This window comes from Castanea sativa, chromosome 1, assembly GCF_040712315.1.
Source record: "Castanea sativa cultivar Marrone di Chiusa Pesio chromosome 1, ASM4071231v1".
NCBI classification, from domain to species: Eukaryota; Viridiplantae; Streptophyta; class Magnoliopsida; order Fagales; family Fagaceae; genus Castanea; species Castanea sativa.
Genome location: NC_134013.1, coordinates 50,014,868 through 50,032,912, shown reverse-complemented (window position 1 = coordinate 50,032,912; position 18,045 = coordinate 50,014,868). Strand labels below are relative to the sequence as shown.

The 18,045-nt window shown below is 35.1% G+C and overlaps 1 protein-coding gene across 2 annotated transcripts; it reads left to right on the top strand.

Moving 5' to 3' along the window:
* Positions 1-5,288: 5,288 nt before the first annotated feature.
* Positions 5,289-16,339, top strand: LOC142608193 (uncharacterized). Of its 2 annotated transcripts, XM_075779915.1 has the most exons (8): positions 5,289-5,422; positions 5,604-5,772; positions 6,200-6,333; positions 8,517-8,700; positions 10,814-10,960; positions 12,254-12,832; positions 14,050-14,229; positions 15,652-16,339. In XM_075779915.1, exons 2-8 carry the CDS (start codon positions 5,629-5,631, stop codon positions 15,826-15,828), a joined length of 1,545 nt encoding a protein of 514 aa, XP_075636030.1. In that variant the 5' UTR covers positions 5,289-5,422; positions 5,604-5,628; the 3' UTR covers positions 15,829-16,339. The 2 variants fall into 2 exon arrangements, with proteins under 2 accessions (XP_075636030.1, XP_075636038.1); XM_075779923.1 differs by lacking the exon at positions 5,289-5,422 and having other exon boundaries at positions 5,637-5,772; positions 8,500-8,700.
* The last annotated feature ends 1,706 nt before the right edge of the window (positions 16,340-18,045 follow it).

Below are 18,045 nucleotides of genomic sequence, written 5' to 3'. Positions count from 1 at the left end.
GGGGACCTGTCCAGTCTCCCAGCTTGAGTTGGATCGATGAGCAGTGATGAGGGGCAGCATGTGGAGGCACCTTGCTCCACATTATGCCCCAAGGCCATGGCAAAAGAGGGTCATGGTGGGCAGAGATGGATTTTGATGTTGGGCAGCAGCAGGTGGTGCTGATCCTATGTGATGGTGCATGACATTGGTGGCTTGGTTAATGGTTACTTTGTGTGTGGGCTTGGTGGCTTGAGTGCAAGGTAGTGATGGGTTATTGTAATGATGATATGATGTGCAAGGCATTGGGCTGATTGGTGTTGGCAGAATGCATGGACTTGTGTGAGTGGGCTGATGGCAGTTGCTTGATGTGCTGCATATGGGCATGCTGTGTGGGCTATGATGTTGATGAGAAGGGCTCGAGCAAGGGCCAAGCCTTCTAAAATGTGATGGAACAAGTGTGTGTGGGTTGTTGGAGCATGTGCAGAAGCCCCATGATGTGCTGAGACATGGGCTGGCATGTGCAAAGTGTGCAGCGGCAGTTACCAAGCAGTTTCTAGCTTGCTGGATGTTCAAACCTGTTGAGTAGGGGCTGGAAACGTGGAGAGCAGGCAAAGATAACATCAGTTAAAGGTGTCCTAAGTTAGGCTACATGTGGTAGCAAGTCCTGGACAAGGGGGTAGTTATTTGGCAATAATTGCCGCGACAGTTATTTATGTGCATTTATCCTAGGTTGTTGGGATTGTCAATAGCAAAGCATGTGTAATTTTGGCTTAGAGAATTTCGTGTGTATTCTCCAGGCTTCCTTTGTACTTGATATTGGGTAATAAAGGTTGGAGTTGGTGCCCTGTAAATACTATGTGTGCGCTGTGTGTGAATTCCCTTGATAATTCTGTTCTGAGTGTTCTTGCAGTGTGTGTGTGTGGTGTATTGGCTAAGACTAAGTCAAGGGCTTAGTGCCATCATAGGCATAAATATTTTTTTTAAAATTGACCCTGTGACACCAAGGTTATTGCGACCTTTAAGTGAATTTCAATTTGCTAACCATATGACTAATTTATGGAAGAATCTTTTTACCATGCATCCCACAATATTTGACCTTGTGGACTAGTTACTTTAACACACAATGAGAAAGTATAATATTCGACCTTTTGGGCCCGTTTGGTACGTGTGTTTAAACAACAGTTTTTCAGTTTTTTTAAAAATACGTGTGGGTGAAAAAGTGTGTAGAAATACGTGTAATGTTGTTTAAAAACTGAAAACATATGTTTAAACACATATACCAAACATGCCCTTTATTTGCACTAGTTTTTTTGAACAAAAAAATGATAGAGTTATATTAATCAAAGCAAAAGAAAAATACAAGAACCATCATTGAGAGATCAACCAAAAGAAAAGCCAAACATAGTGGCAGGAAGAAATATGGATGGCAATAAAAGTCTGACCTGCGGGTACCCAGTCCGGTTTGACCCTAATGGGTCGGATTTTACTCGGCCCAATAAATAATAGGGTTGGGTATGGTCTTTTAAAAAAACCCGAAGCGGGTTCGGGTCCGATCCGGGTTTTTGTCATACCCGGCCCAGACCCGACCTATTTAGTATAAAATTACCAAAAACCCCTTATATATATATATATATATATATATATATATATATATATATATATATATATATAAAGTAAAACAACCCTACTTCCTCTCATATTCCACACTTAGCCATCCCACTCCCCATCCATTTCCCTCACAGCCTTACTTTCCTCTCCGTTTCTCACTCATGGACTCAATCTCAAGCTTTAACCTCCGTCACTGCCGCCATCACACGATCTCACCGCCGGCCTCAAGCTCTGTCATTGTCAGTCTCAAGCTCTGTCATTGCCGGTCTCAAGATCGTCACAGGTTTGTTTCTCTTTTCTTTCTCTTCTCTAAGCTTCGATCTATCTTCTCCAAGTGTAGCTCAGCCAAGATTTGCCACTGCCAAGATCTCTCCTTTTTTTTAGGTTCGTTACTTGGTGCTTGAAAGGGGTATTATTGTGTATATTCATTTGTGGGATTTATTTTGTATATTTTTGAACTTGATGCAATGGTCCTGGATTTGGATTTGGGGGATTTATTTTCTATATATTTGAACTTGTGGCAAATCTTGTTGTAAGGAATGATTTTTTTTTTTAATGTATTTGGGTTATGTATATAGGATTTTTGTATGAGTTTGTGATTTTTATGTATAAATTCTTGTGATTTCTGTATTTGAGTTTGTGATTTTGAAGGGGAAAATGAGAAATCTAAAAGTAAATTATTGTAAATTTATGTGAAATTTGAAATCTAAAATTATTGTAGAAATCTAAAATAATTATTGTAAATTAAATTAGTGTAGAAATTAGAGATTTATTAAATTAATTATGGATTTAAAAAAAAAATTGAGCCACGGTTTAGGCCCTTAAGACTTAGGATTGGGCCCTAAAGTGGGCGGGGCCCGACGGGACGAGTTTGGATCCTAAAAAAAATCTGTTTATTAAATGGGTCTGGTCCGGGTAATGAATACAGGCCTGCGGGTTGGGTTCAGATATAAAGAAACCCGGCCCGAACTCGATCTGTTGCCATTTCTAAGAAGAAACTTAGGGGACAAAGGAGAAAAAAGAAAAAAAAAAAGTCTATAGAAATGTATGGGATAAACAGAAACAAGTGTATTTATCAGCCAGGAAGAACTGTAGTTAGCCTCTGGTATTCCTCCAATAGAGATGTTGCCTCTTGAAGGATCATGTTAGGATGTGTTTGAGTCTTTTCATAGTGGAAACGATTTCTGGCATTCCATAGAGACCACGTAGTCATTGCCCAAATCTCCAATTCCAGTAGCTCAAGCATTTGCCTAGCTAGGGTATAGAAACCACTTATCGTAGCTCAACTCTTCTGCAATTTCCCAAGGACCAGAGCTCAAACATTTTGGGCTAAGGGGCATTCGCATAGCCATAGGATGCGGCAAGTTGTCTCATCCGACTGACCTTTTGTACTAGTTACTTTAAAATATAACGAGAAAGTCTATGGCCACAACAAAATCCCATAATATTTTTACAACACTCTTTAACTTTTTTTTTTTATAATTGTGGTGAGTTCAAAGTATAATATATTATTTTATTTTGACTAATGGTGAGTTGGCATCACAATATCTAATGAACATTTTGCAGATTTTGTTGGGTCCATACCAGACTCTTTGGCTTTTAATTTAATTAATATGGGAATTAACCCTTTCACACGCTTCAAGATTTCAATTAAAAACTTTCATATAAAAAAAATTCAGTTAAAAAAAAGAGTATGTGTATGTTCACACTTGCATCAGTGCTTGTATAATAGAAAAAGTACAATATTTTAGCCAATAAAACCCAAAAACCATTCACATTAAGTCATTTAAAGTTGTATAAAAATATATAATTGCTACAGTAATGTGCGCACCCAATTGCAATTAGTGGGCCTAAGAGGTATTTGGGCTCACAATCTATTTGTATGGTGGGCTTTTGGATTTCCTACTATGGGTGATGCTGTGCTTGGCTAGTCCAGCTCTGTAACTGATCCTTTACTCTAGTATTTTCCTTTCTTTTCCTAAGTGATGGCTCTTTGGTTATACCACTTTTCTCCCAGCATTGCCAACCCCCTCACCCCAATTTCCTCTGCCTATTTATAGAACAAGGTAGTGGGTTGGCACGATCGCTTTCCTGGTCAGTGGAGGGAGCGGTCCAATGTTGTTACCCTTGAGTGGGTGCCTTAAATGCGAACGAGATAAGATGAAAATGGCATTGGAACTAGTTCCACCGTTGGGTCTGTTGCTCGGCCGAGATGTTCTCTAGGTAGTGGAAGGGAGGTCCAATACCGTTGCTCCTGAGTGGATGTTTGGTGGTGGATAGAGGGTGGTAGTGGCATTGGAATTAGCGACACCGTTAGGTCTGTTGCCCGGCTGAGATGTTCCTGAGGTGGAATCGTACTCTTTAAGCTATGGCTGTTCGGGAAGCCTAATCATCGGGGATGGTGAAAACTCCCGTTGCTGACCATGTCATAAACGTCTTCAACTTTAGGCCTCGGGGGTTTCGAGGAGCACCTAATCTTATCCAAAATGAGATCGTGCATTTGGCTGACACTAGATTCCACAAAGTGGCGTTAGCATAAAGGGCTTTTATATCCGTCTGGGCTTTGAAGAGGGGGACGGCCGCACAAGTAATTATGTAAATTTACACTGGTACTATTTATTTTGCATTTAGTTTTTTTATATTATTATTTTTATATATCTTGAGGATGAAGGAAGAGAGTAGATGATAATTGTTGTGTATGAAGAAAAAGAAACAATTAAAACATCAAGAAAATTTGATATTTTAATGAAATGTAGTTTAAAATAAATAATGTGACATGGTATGATTTTTATTTTTTATTTTTATAGGAGATGTGAGATGTTTTGAAAAGTGAGTATGTAAGGACAAAGTGGTGTGATTTTTATTTATTATTTTTTTTATTGAGGACGAAGTTTGACTAACTTGGTCGTAATATAAGACTACAATTCCCACTTAATATCTTTTGATTGAATATAAGTTTTGACAAATTCACTATTGGATTAAATTTTCTTCATATATTCTCAATATTTACAAAATTTATAAAAGATGTAAGATCATAATTATGACAACAATTAAATGTTTAAATTTCAAATCTTTGTAGTTTAAAATTATGCATAAAAAATAAATTTATGGATTGAATAGTAAATAACATTTGATTGACATAAAATTTAATAAGTGTATTAATAACGCAAATAACATGCAATACAACAGTTAGATTTTTAAATTATGTAACAATGTTAAATTTTTTTTAAATTTTTTTACAGAAGTTAACCAAGTTTGTAGCCAAACTTTTTCCTTATATTAAAAAGTAGGCTAAAATGCAAATTGCACCATTTTGGTTTGGCTGAAATTCATTAAAATCCTCTAATTAACTTCTCTAAGTTTTAAATTTATTCAGTTCATGGTTTATATCCAATTTTGTTAAAAACTTATCTTCATTTGGAAAAAAAATCTATAAAAGTGATAAAAATATTTAATAGATTTTTTTTTTCAATATATCTTTTTTTCATTAGTTAATTGCACGGCAAATTTTGTATTTAACTGAGCGACAGAAATAAATTTCAATAAAAAACTTAAAGCCTAGGCTTTACATTTTAGGCTAAAAATTAGATAATAACTAATAAACATCGATCAATTAATATATCAGGCTTCAAACACTTTTTGACATTATTGGTGTGGCCATCAAAATTCAAAAACATATATTTTCCCGGCAGAGCCAAAAGCAAACACTCCTTAGGCTACTCTGCTCTGCTCTTTCTTACTCTAAATCACCCAGTCCCAGTCCCAGTCCCAGTGGAACGTCAAGGCAAAAAACAAGATCTGCTTCCGCACTCATCGTCGCCAATCTCAAATCAAGGTCTGAACCTTTTCGATGCCCTAATTTTTTTCCATTTTCTAATTGTTGCCAATGCTATCACTAAGCATACTCGATTTCTCATTTTCTTGTGTTATTTACTCAGATTCGCTCTTTCATTGCTTAACCATACGTGTTCTCGTCAATAGCTTTGTGCATTTCAAACATGATTTTTGTTTTGAAGGTCTTTTTTGGATTAGAGGCTATCTATGGCTTGGCCAATTCAAGGCATGGAGTCCGTGGTAGCTACAGTCAGTGGGTACCACGGCTCGGAGCGGTTTAACCTCATCAAGCTGATTTCACATGCCGGCGCCAGTTATGTGGGTACTATGTCAAGATCAATAACACACTTGGTGGGTTTTTTTTTTTTGGGCCTCTTTAAATTTTAGCTTATATTGTGTTAATGAATCTCCAAAGTAGGAAAACAAGGGAAAATTTGTTCCAAACTGGTTTTGTGGAAAATTCTTTTGACCCATTGTGTTGAATAAAGATCCTCTAATTGAAGATAATCCATTTTCATGTGTGTTTTTAATTAATTGACCCTTTTTAAGTTTTAATGTTTATGTGGTTTGTTTAGATGATTCAATGGGTCATGTGATTAAAATGCACTTGTAATGGGTTGGAGGAGATTCTTTTAAACCAATTTGGAGGAAGATTTTATAGAAGAAAAGGAGTTGAAATGGAGTTTTATAATTTGCTAAAAAAAAAAGGCAAAAAGGACTACCCAATAGGTTGTTGTCTTTTGTTTATTGAGGGTGTTTATTCTACTTGGGTGATTAGGTGTGTTGGAAATTTGAAGGAAAGAAGTATGATTTTGCTAAGAAGTTTAAAATAATGATTGTAAACCATCGGTGGGTTGAAGAATGCATAAAGCAAGGAAAGCGTGTCCCGGAGAATCCTTATATTTTTCGAAGGTATGACTAAATTCTTTCCTTTCTAGCTTTTCCTTATCAATAGGGAATGTTATACTTCTTGTTATTTTTAGTTTCTTTTTTAGTCTACCTTAATATTATTCTCCGTATATTATGTCTTTTTTTTAGTGAATATGTATAAATTGACACATTCTTTTGCTCAAAATATTCTTATTCATTTCATGTAAACTGCTAATGGTATGTGCTTTCCCATGTAGTTGCTTCATCGGCTAATCACTTGAAACTACCAACCAAAACTAAGTGCAGGATCTTGCAAAAATTGTTATTATGATCTTTATTGTAGCAAGCAGTTGACTCATGCTCTGAAAAATTTTAATATATAAGCAACAATCCAATTTTTTAAGTAGTGAACTAAGGGACCATTGGATTTTTAAACAACTTTGTTAAAGTGGTTTATAACTTTTGCTAATAAGCTTTAGCCCAAATGACACCATCTCCCCTTGATAGCATGGTGGGTGATGAGGTTGTGGGGTCAAGACCTATTGGGTGCATGACTTACTAATAACAAGAAATTTGAATTCATATAGATTCTTTGAACCATATTGCAAATATGAAATAATCAGTTCTCACCTTAGCTTCAAGTCTTGATATGCTGCATAGAGCTCTTGATGGATCTTACATAAGAGGGGGGCCATCATAGGAGTTGGATGCCTCTTTTATATGTTTTAATTATTAATTTTTATTTTATTATCATTATTTTTTGCGTAATATTATTCACACATGAATGTTTGAGGCAATTGCCTCAAAACATTTTAGTTTTTGTTACTTTTTTGGTCCTTTCACTTTTTTGCCTCAAAATATTTTGTACATGGGATATAGTTTTTTATTCTTAATAATTGTTGCCTTCATACATATATGAAACTCATTTTATATGATTCATTATCAAGATGCAACTAGCGTTGTGTTTTTTTAGCCTTATGCTCTCATGTGAGATTGCATCTATATAGTCAGCATGTGTGGTGCCAAAGATCTCCCAATTTGACAAATCACTAATTTTGGTTGGTAGTTTTTGATTGGAAAAAAAAAAAAAACCATCAAGGAAATAGTTTAGTAATGAAAAGTAAACTTTTATTATCTAAAAGACTAAAACACAGGGAATTGTGTCACTTTGATATTATTTTGGCAGAGGAGGGAGGGTAAGTTGGTTTATATATATGGGTTAGGATCAAGTTACACATGATTCATCTATTTGTTAATGTTAAACCACTAAAAAACTTTTCATTGGCTTAATTTTTTTTAAATTGCACCGGTGGATTACACGTTCTCGTTCTTCTTAAGACGCATACTAAATTTTTGATTAATCAGATGTTATTTACTTTTAGATCAATACACTAATATTTTGTGTATAATTTTAAAATATAAAAAATAAAAATTTTATAGATAAGATAGTTATTGATTTCTGATCATTTTGAAAATTTGCAAGTATGGGGGGTATAAGGAGAAGATGTAATTTAACAGTAGATTTGTCAAAATACTCACTTGACAAAAAAATTATTAACTGGTATAATATTGCCAAAAGGTACACCAAGTGTAATTTGAACTCAGCCAAATATATATAATATAAATTATCGTCAAGTTCTCTCTGTCTCTGTCCGCACTAAGAGTAGCCCCCAAATTATCATGCAAAATCAACAATTATGTATAATTTTTTTTGTCTGATAAGTAAGAAATTTTATTGATAATGAATAGTGATCCAAAAAACTTGGCAACCTAGGTTCATGGGAAGTTTATGTATTCACATTATGATCTTAAATTTGTCATTAATATGGCTTCACTTAAATGAAACTAAGAGGAAGGTAATTTATCAATTAATAAACTTGAAAACCTTTACAGATATATAGCCTTGACCCCCAAGAAAAACTTTTTGTCTCCACCATTGGTTGCTTCAATATTTAGAAAGGTCAGTGTACCTTTATATGATTTAGCACATGGATTGTAAACCCCCCTGCTTTTTATTACATCTTGGGTTTAATATTTGTAGAAGTGGAGCTTGTTTCCCTGTTTTAAATCTCAATTTTTCTTACTCCAATGACTCAATTATATGAAAGCTTCTCTCTTTTTGGGAAGAAACTTGTCTCCCGTGTGCTAAAGTTGAATTCATATTTTGACCAGTAATGAAATTTATTAGTGCTAGACTTATGCTTTCAGGGTTTTATTGTATGCAGTGGGGAAGAAGTGGGGCCCTTATTGATGGAACTCCCACTTGTTAATACGAGTGTCTCAGCGAAGAATCGTAAAGTGCTTACTGACAAATTGAATACTTGTGAAGTCTCTCAAACACAATCTATTGATTTGGCGTGTGGAGATTCTGGTCTAGCAGCATTTTCTGAATCTTGTTTGTTGAATAAGGTAATTGTAGGGATTCTCTCTGTCTGTCTATATATATGTGTGTGTGTGTGTGTGTGTGTGTGTTGTGTGCGTGATGCTTAATTTTGCTAAACTACAGTAGCTGTTGTCTGGTTGGAGAAGTCATACTGTTCTGGAATACTAAGGTTATGCTTGTGGGACTGTGGCTGTCAAGAAGGCCTTTTTGGTCCAAGAGAATCTTTCTAGTTATTTTCTTTAGTTTTTCAGCTTTGAGTCTTATATTTGTTAGGCTTTGTCTATCCATAATATTTTTCAATCGAAGTTTGGAAAATTGTATCACAATACTGCTAAAATAGGAAATATTATGCTTGCTATGGAGAAGATTGAATCAAGTTCATGCTAGTATTGTTTGAAGTTGTAATTGTGCTCGTGTCAATATGTCTTCTTGGTTTTCTTTTACTTGGGATATATTAGATGTGATATTGATTTGGTGGAAGGGCTTACATCCTTCTTTGCTCCCCCCCCCCTCCCCTCCCCTCCCCTCCCCTTTCTTTTAGATTGTTAGGATTGATCGTAATTCCTATTTCAAACCACATCAGCCTCTTCTCACCATAGTGAAGGCCTTGGCCTGCGAGCAATCTAGCATCAATGTTATTTGTGTTTCAAATTTATAACAGTCACAATATTTCAGCTACCATCACCATGAGGGAGAGGAAAAATCAAACATTTGATGTAGTGGAGGTCTCAGTTTTTTAGTTGAAGTCCTTGTTTGAGATCATTGTTTGATTTGCTTTTCTTTAGAGTATGTCTTATAAATTTTCTAGGAGGGATTTGGGTACACACCATGTGTACTCAAGGTCTCTGCTCCATATCAATAGAAGTCAGGAAAGTACATAAAAAGGCCTAGGGTTTAAACCTTGTTTAGATTAGGTCCTGGAATTTTAATTTTGTCAATTGAAGTTCCAAATTGATTAACTTATTTCAATTCAATGCCCTTGTCCATCTCCATTATTCTACGCAGTAATGGTGCAGAGAAAAGCGAAAAACTGTTAGAGGGTAAATAGTTTTGTTTTTCTAACAATTGCTTTCTCCCTAATGGTCTGTTTGGATTGAGGGGGAGTAGAAGGAAGTAGAGTAGACTTGGCTAGAAATTAGTGTAATTTTTGGACTATACTCTGCTCCCCGTCCCTCTCCCTCAATCCAAACCGACCATAAGTAAAATGTTCTCTCCCTAAATGAAGATTTCTTTCTCTACCCTCTCTGTACAATGGCTGCCAACTTGATTTATGAACAAGCCCTAGGTGAAATGTGGAGTTTATAAGTGATTTCTAGTTTTTGCATCATTATCATATTAAATTCTGGATTCAACTTGATTGTGGCTAGTTTTTACCTTCAGACCTGTCTCCCCTCCCCCACCCCACCAAAAAAGAAAAAGAAAAACTTGAGGCCACTTAGACATGTTCATGGATTGACTAATTACATGTATAGGGAGGAAATTTTATGTCTCGGTGGTAATCATGGTAACTAGAGTTGCTTTTTTAATTCATGAAAACCAAGACAATGAAGTCATCCTAAATATTTTTGCATGGGTGGAGATGATAATTTGACCACTGGTGCAAAGTACTACTGGGGAGCATATATTAATACTGCATCCTTTTCTTTAAGAAAATTCATTTGATAGTTTGATCATGGTTTTCTGTTTTTAATAGGGTGGCCCCCCCTTTGTTAGCTTTTATAAATGAAATATTTGTATATATATGAAACATGTAAAGAACTGTGTGTGTATGTGTTTGTGTGTGTGCATGTGTTTGTGTGTGTGCATGTGTTTGTGTCTGTGTACATTTTTGGATGTATTTATGTATTGATTGTATGAAGCTATGTATATATACATCTGTGGTGGATGAATCAAGAAAAGTACATTTCCATACTGGCAAATGTTGTTTCTCAGTTGTGTCCTGCAGTATACTTTTGTTTGCGGAACTTGATTCAGTGATTCTGTATCTTATACTTCCCAATTGTCTGCAATTTAGCTGGAATTACATACAATTATTTGTCCATGCAACTTATTTATCATTTTTATAGTAATTTGATAGAAGTTTTTAGTATAAAAATGAATTGATGCTCAACATTTATGTCTTCCCCAACTCTATTGTAGAATTTATTTCCTGATTCTCAAGAGAGAAATGATATTTCTAACAAACTAAAGCACAAACTGGTAAGAAAGACTTCAAAGCAAGTGAATGGGTCAAGTAGCAGATCCTGTTTAGAGGAGCCTCCCTTATCTGGCTTATTTACAAAAAAGGTAATAAATTCTAGTACAAAATTTTCCGCTTTACTTATTCTGTGTTTTGTAGAAGAAAACTTGTTTCTTATGCTACTGAGTTCTTGTTAAGTTAGCTTTTCTGTTCTACTGGGTGTTCTAAAAGCTTTAGCTGGTATATGGGACAAAAATGAGAAATTCAAACCCTAAGTAGTATTATCTGTTACAAATTCTTAAAAGGATTAATATACGGTACTGCATATATAGTAGAAAGTGAATCACTATATAAATATATGTAGTATATGATATGTTTGGTGCGATTGCAAGTGCCTTCCACCAAAAGTGGCGTGTTGTAGGTTTGAGTTTGGGAACCAGCCTTTCCAAGGAAAAAAATTGGGGTTAAGGTTGCCCACCGGTTACATCTCCCAAAATCCCACAAAAGTGGTCAGCTTTGTGCACTTGGTACAACCTTTAATTGATGTAATACAAAGGAACAAAACTATATCAAATTTGGAATTCCTGGACAGCTAGGATTATGAAGAATTAGGATTAGGATTTGGTGGGAAAAAGATTGGAAAATTTGGGAACGAAACAAAGAGAAAAATCTAAGGTTCAAGTTGCCGTTTCAGGAATGTAAATAGTAATTTGTGAACAGTACTTTGGATCTTTGTGGGTTATTTTGGGCTATTTGATTGATGGGTGGTTTGGGGTTTTCAAGTTTTGGAATTCCTAGTGGTTTTTTGAATGCCCTTTTGAAGTTAATGGATCTCCAGTGGTTTTTATGATAGTTCAAGTGGTCTACGCCAGGGTGACCTGCTTTCACCCCTTTTATTTGTTATGGTTATGTAGGCCTTGAGCAAGTTGATTTTGAGGGCAGTAGATATGCAGTTTATTCAGGGGTTTGAAGTGAGGGGAAGGGAGAATGCACAATTTATTCTCAAAAAAAGGTTTTAGTTGGGTTTGAAAAACACAAAACAAAAAAACAGAAAACAACAACCAGACAGCCCTGAACTTTTTTGTGTTCCAAACTGATTGATTGAATTTGGCATGCAATCTCAGCAACTGAGTGGTTTCCTTAAGATTTGAGAATTGCTGATGTATATCTGCCTAATTAATTTTCAAAGTTCATATTTCTGTTTTGCAATTAGAGATTCTTTCTTATTCCCCTGAAACCTTGTTCAGTCTCATTAGTTGCACAAGTTTTGCTTTACAAGTACAGATTTCTTTTTCTCTGTTCATATCATCTTTTTCATTCAATACTTCTAGATAAGCTTTAGTCATTTTTGAAATATCTATTCAAGGTCTTTAATTCTTTTTTTTTTTTGCATTGAAAAGCATGAGTCAAGTTCTTATTCTAAGCATCTGGATAGAGACAAGAGAAAGATCTTAAATAATAATGGACTCAATATTTCGGCTGAACCTTCTTATAAAGGAAGGAGGCTTGTGGAAAGGAATGCCAGTTTACCTTTGCTGGGGTCTGCACAGTTGGATTTGGACAAAGAATGCTACCCAATTAGAGTACTTAACCCACACAACAGTGTCGCAGGTTCATCTAGTCATTCAGATGCAATACAGAATACTAATATATTGGAAATTGGGGGAGCATCTGGTGATCGGTGCCATATTCTAAGTAGAATTACAAATGAAGGTTCGGAAGCTTCCATGGATTCAGATTTATGTGTTAAGCACGTGTCAACAGCCATGGAAAGAACTTCACAAGATGGGTGTACTAATGTTGAGGACTTACAAGAAGAGACCATAGATGAGAGTCAGAATGAACATGTTACCATATTACCTACTTCAACAGAGTTATCATGTGTTATATGTTGGACAGATTTCAGTTCAACCAGGGGGGTTTTACCATGTGGGCATCGATTTTGTTATTCATGCATCCTAAGCTGGGCTGATGTAATGGTATACATTCTTTCCATTTATATGCTTGTTCATATTTCACATGTTAGAATAAAATTTTTAGTTCGATGCTTAAAATGTCCTCAATGTGCAACAGAATGCGTTAAAGATAATATTTTATTTTATTAGTTCTTCATTTATAAAATTGATCAAATTTCAATATGCAATTCAGAGATTTGAGGTAGTAAATAGTCTTTTATATATGCATAATGCATGCTTGTCACTTACCATTCTGTTCATTGCAGTTTATAACTTTATATCACACTTTTTCCATATGCTCTCCTATTTATTAAGGATTTGGTGCTTGGTTTTCCTTACAAGTGAGAACGGTATTTCAGTTTCCACTGAGTGATCGTAATAAGTATAGTTTGGATAGGTGGTGGCTTATAGTTAAGATATATGCCCTCCTATACTGGACATGATATTCAGTTTGCTATCATTTGAGTTCAATACCTTTTACAATGGATATCATAGCGGAATTGCATAGTTGGAATGTATTGTACTACCTGAACAAATACGTTAATACTTAATACTTGATAGAATTCAATTTGGAAGAATGGTTTTCTTGGTAAAAACTATGAGGAAGGCTAAATTGGGAAATTTAGTGTGGTATTTAAATGATATTTAAAAGGACTAGGGTTTTGAGAAGATATTCCTGCTGAATAAATGTGATTGTTCAAACCCTCTGCTGGTCATGTTGCTTATTTTCATTTATTCTCTTAATATCTCATTAATGTGAACTTTTAAAATTTTTTTTTTTAATAAAAATGAGCAAGAAAGTTGCTTCTGAAGGGAGTTTTGTTTTGAAACTATAAGTTGCCTGGATGAAGCAAATAGCCACTCCAAATTGACAGGAAGATATTTGGTTCATGTCACTTCAAATGTTTGTTATTGTTACTTTTGGAAATTTTTGAACGACGAAGTGTCACCTAGCATGCACCAACAATGTGCAGCATTTTAAAACTATAGAAAGGAATTTTCTCTTTGATTTTTTATTGGGGAAGTTCACACACCCAACCATTATATGGTCCTACAATTTTCTGAAGCTAAACATGGTTAATCAAAATCTATTTTTTGTGGACTGAGTGATTGTGGTTCCTTCTTCTCCCTCATATCATCAACATTTGGAAAATTTTGGATTACAATCAGTATACTACTTTTGTGCTCTTTATATGAATATTAATGCCAACTTGCTCATATGTTGGTGACCTTGTATGTAGGCTTCAAGGAGAAAAATATCAACTTGCCCTTTGTGCAAGGCGAGTTTTAATAGCATTACAAAGGTTGAGGATGCAGCCACTACTGATCAGAAAATATACTCCCAGACTATTCCACGTGCTCATTCAGACTTGGATATTTTCATTCTCGCTGATTTAGAAACAACCAGTTTTGGTTCTCAGGTGAGCTTATACTTGTAAACCTTTCTAGGTTTTTGGCATTACTTATGGAATTTTTTCTGTTGGAGTAGACATAGAAACATCTTTCTCCTGTTTCCTGACATCAATAGAACTTCAGTTCAGCCATTTCTTACAATTAAAATCATTAATCTGAGGATTGAGGAATCAATGAGATATTCCTGTGCTGTGTACTTAACTACGATGGCGCATATTCTCATAATAGCCTAATAGACGTGAAAGAATATAATTGATTATCTTTATATTGATAGTCATATGAATACCACCAGCCTGTTAGGTGGGATGGTACCTTCCCCAAGCCTTAGAGCTTGGGGTTAAGGGTGGGTCTCAAGTTCTAGCTCCAGGGCATATCTAGCAATTAATATTTCTAACCAATCTGAAAATTGACAGCCATATGAACTTTTTTCCTTTTGGGTAAATTACACCATCTATTGAGATTTCAAGAAGTGACTCCTCTCCTAAGTATGGGATGAAATGAAACTCATTTTGTCATTTTGTGAAACCTCAAGGGAGGTTGGTGTAATTTACCCTTTCATTTTTTGTTAAGAGAGTCATATTGTATGACCCTAAGGAGCCACTTTTAATTGCAATGGTAAAAATCTGGGGCTGTTGAGTGTGAGTGTGATGGTTCTAACGTTGAGATTAATCACTTAATGTGAAAATGCTGAAGGTTAGGGTTGTACGTTGATCTTTCCTCCCAGCATTCTCCTTTGTGGGACCAACATTAGGTCATGGATTTTTGGGTGAAAGGGAGTCTGCATTTTTAGGACTGCCAGCCTTCACTTGGTAGTGCAGAATATATTCAGAAGTCTGTACTGTGCCAACTTGTCCATATACCTTAATCCTGTTCAGTCATTTTTCTTGCCATGGAGAGTTCAATTATCCTTTACTACTCATTCTCAATTTCTCCAACTGGTTTGCAAATGGTTCTTTGTGGACACAGTTTTCTTGAATGTTTTCAAGATCTTCATCTTTATAGTTCAAATATGGAAATGATAGCAAACCTGAATTGATATCAGAGAGATGATAAATTGAAACACTTTCACAAACAAAGGTGTGGGAAGAACTTGTTATCCTACTTTTTCTATGTATGACAGGACCTTTGTATATGTATTTTTAGTAAATTCCATAACCTTAAGTGTCCAGTAGTAGTTCATCCAATGTTTGTAGAACATCAAACTGAGTCTGAAGTTAATGTATCTGTTTTCAAATTCTGGATACATGTGAAGTGTGCTAGATACTGATTGTTAAAGGAATGTTGGCATGTGACACTTAGATGGCCCCTTTCATAGAATTGACTGACCTACTTAGCTCTGTAGTGATTTTTTAAATGTCACCCATGAAACATTGGAGGTGTGTGCAGAATTGGTAGCATTTGTGGCTAACTTTCTCTTTTATGTTATACAGTCCTCCCTTGCACTGATTTGCAGCAAGTGCCGCTGTCGGGAACCTGAGGATCTCCTCATCAGCTGTCATCTTTGCCGGATTCGACGCATCCATTCCTACTGCTTGGACCCTCCCTTGTTACCATGGACATGCATTCATTGTAAGGATCTCCGGATGCTCTACCATCATGCCCCTTAACACGCATGTCTTAAAAGAAACTCTACAATGTGCAAATATGTGTTGATCAGTTATACATACACAGTGAAAACGACAGCTGTTGTATAGCAGTGTGTATTTTTCTGGGGTTAAACAATATTGGATTAGGATCCTTCAGAGTTTTTAGTGGAGTTCTTAAAATTGTATCTATATATTTTAAAATGAGTGGATTGAATTTTGCCACATTATCAATAAATTTAAATAGATATCAAAATAGTGATAGTCAATGTTATGTTGATAATGTGGTAAAGTCTTATTTACTAATTTCAGAATGGATGGATTAGATTTTAAGAACTCTATGGTGGAGTTATCTAAGAAACTCTTGAGGATCTTAATCCAAACATTCTTATCTAAGGCTTTTTTTTTTGCAATGTCTTTTATTGTCAAGAATGAATTCTACTGAGTTATGGTATCACTTGTTTGAATTAGTTGATTTATATCCCAAACTACTTGGTTGGAACAAAGGGTTTTGAGTCGAGTATTGTTTTTCATATTTGGTAGAACACAGTTCTAGGTACCTTGAAATGTTTGTAGTTCGTTAGTGATTGATGATTGCTAATTGATTGGTTATATAACATTGTGGTCTTATTTTACATCTTTGTATAAGATGAAGAAAAAAGCATCATTGTTTGGTAACTTTAAGAGAAAGCCAGGTTAATTTGACTTGATCAGGTTTTGATATAGTGGTGAATTACGGTGTTTTATGTGATTTTTTAGACTCATTTAATAGGAATTAAATCTAGTATGCTCAGTGAAGCGTAAATGGATAAATCTGTTGATTGAGAGGGAGAATCTGAGTGGGGTCTTGGTCTTGGATTGATACATTTCGTATGAAATTTGAAACAGGGTTATGATACAAAGCATCACGTATCTTCTTCTAGCAGATACAGATCATGACCACTTTTTTGCTTTCCGGGTCATACTAATATTTTAGACTGCAAATTAATTAATTGCAGAGGTCTTTCTTACATATATAGAAACAGACATGTTTGTCTCATCTAGTTGTTTGTTAATCAACAGTAGGAATTTCAACCAGGACCCGCGTAGATCCCCTAGCCGTAAGCAGATTTGGAAGTGATTCAACTGAAACTTTGATGCAAGCCTATCAATTATATTATAGTAGCTATCCCAGCTCTTAATTTCACATCTTTTGTTCTTTTTGACAAATTTTATATAAAAAAAAACATAGATGCTTTCGTAAAAAGGTCCACACTTTTGATTTTCAAGCGTTCATTCCTAGTAGGTATGATAAGCTTTGCCATGGACTAACTACTTTGTTCTCTAGCCTTAGGGGTTGGGGAGTCAGCACATAGGGAAATTCTTTATGTGACACGTGGCCTATATTATAGATGTTAGGACACCAATTAAGAAGAAAGTAATGATTAATTTGGCACTAACACTGTATTTTCTAATAATCTTCTCTCCACTTATCGCTTATCAGTCTCTATCACCACTTTGGCTACCCTCCCTCAGCCTCAAATGGAAGCCTTCAACATTTATGTCAGGCGCCAAAAGCAAGTGAGAAGGTATATGCTGCATCTGCTTTATGCAGCATATCCTTTTTCGAGTTCACCATTACCATTGAATGCTATTGGGCTGTCCTTGAGCAAAAACGTCCAGGGAGATAATACATTTCACTTTCTAGAAAAGTTTTGACATTATTTTTATGAAAAATGAAAAAAGTAGTCAAAATTTTAATTTTAATTTTTTTTTTTTCATAAAAACTTTCTTTTAATTGGATTATTAATTAATACTCTAAGGGCACTCGTTAGCATGATTCTTCACTTTTTTTTCACAATTATTAAGTTGATATTAATGGTGGTTTCACGTTAAGGTGATGTTGCATTAATTACAATTTGTTTATTAAAAATATTTGTGAAATTTATTGAATTCGTGGTATTGTTTTTTGTCTAGTATGTGGGTTTGCCTTGCCAATTTCCATCAAGGCATGCATGCCATTTTTTTCCAACCCTCAAGGAGATGTATTTTTTTTTGTTAACTTAAATGTTTAGAACTTTTTCACTACTTAATTATTCTTTTGAGTGTATGTAGTTCTCCCTTCCCACATATACAAGGTAATTATAAGGAAGAATTTCTTGAAGGTAGTCTCAAAATGTGGGCTAAGAGTTTTGAACGTAAGATCTCATGGATTTCATGAAATACCACTAGACAAACCATTTTACAATCCACCTTATCATA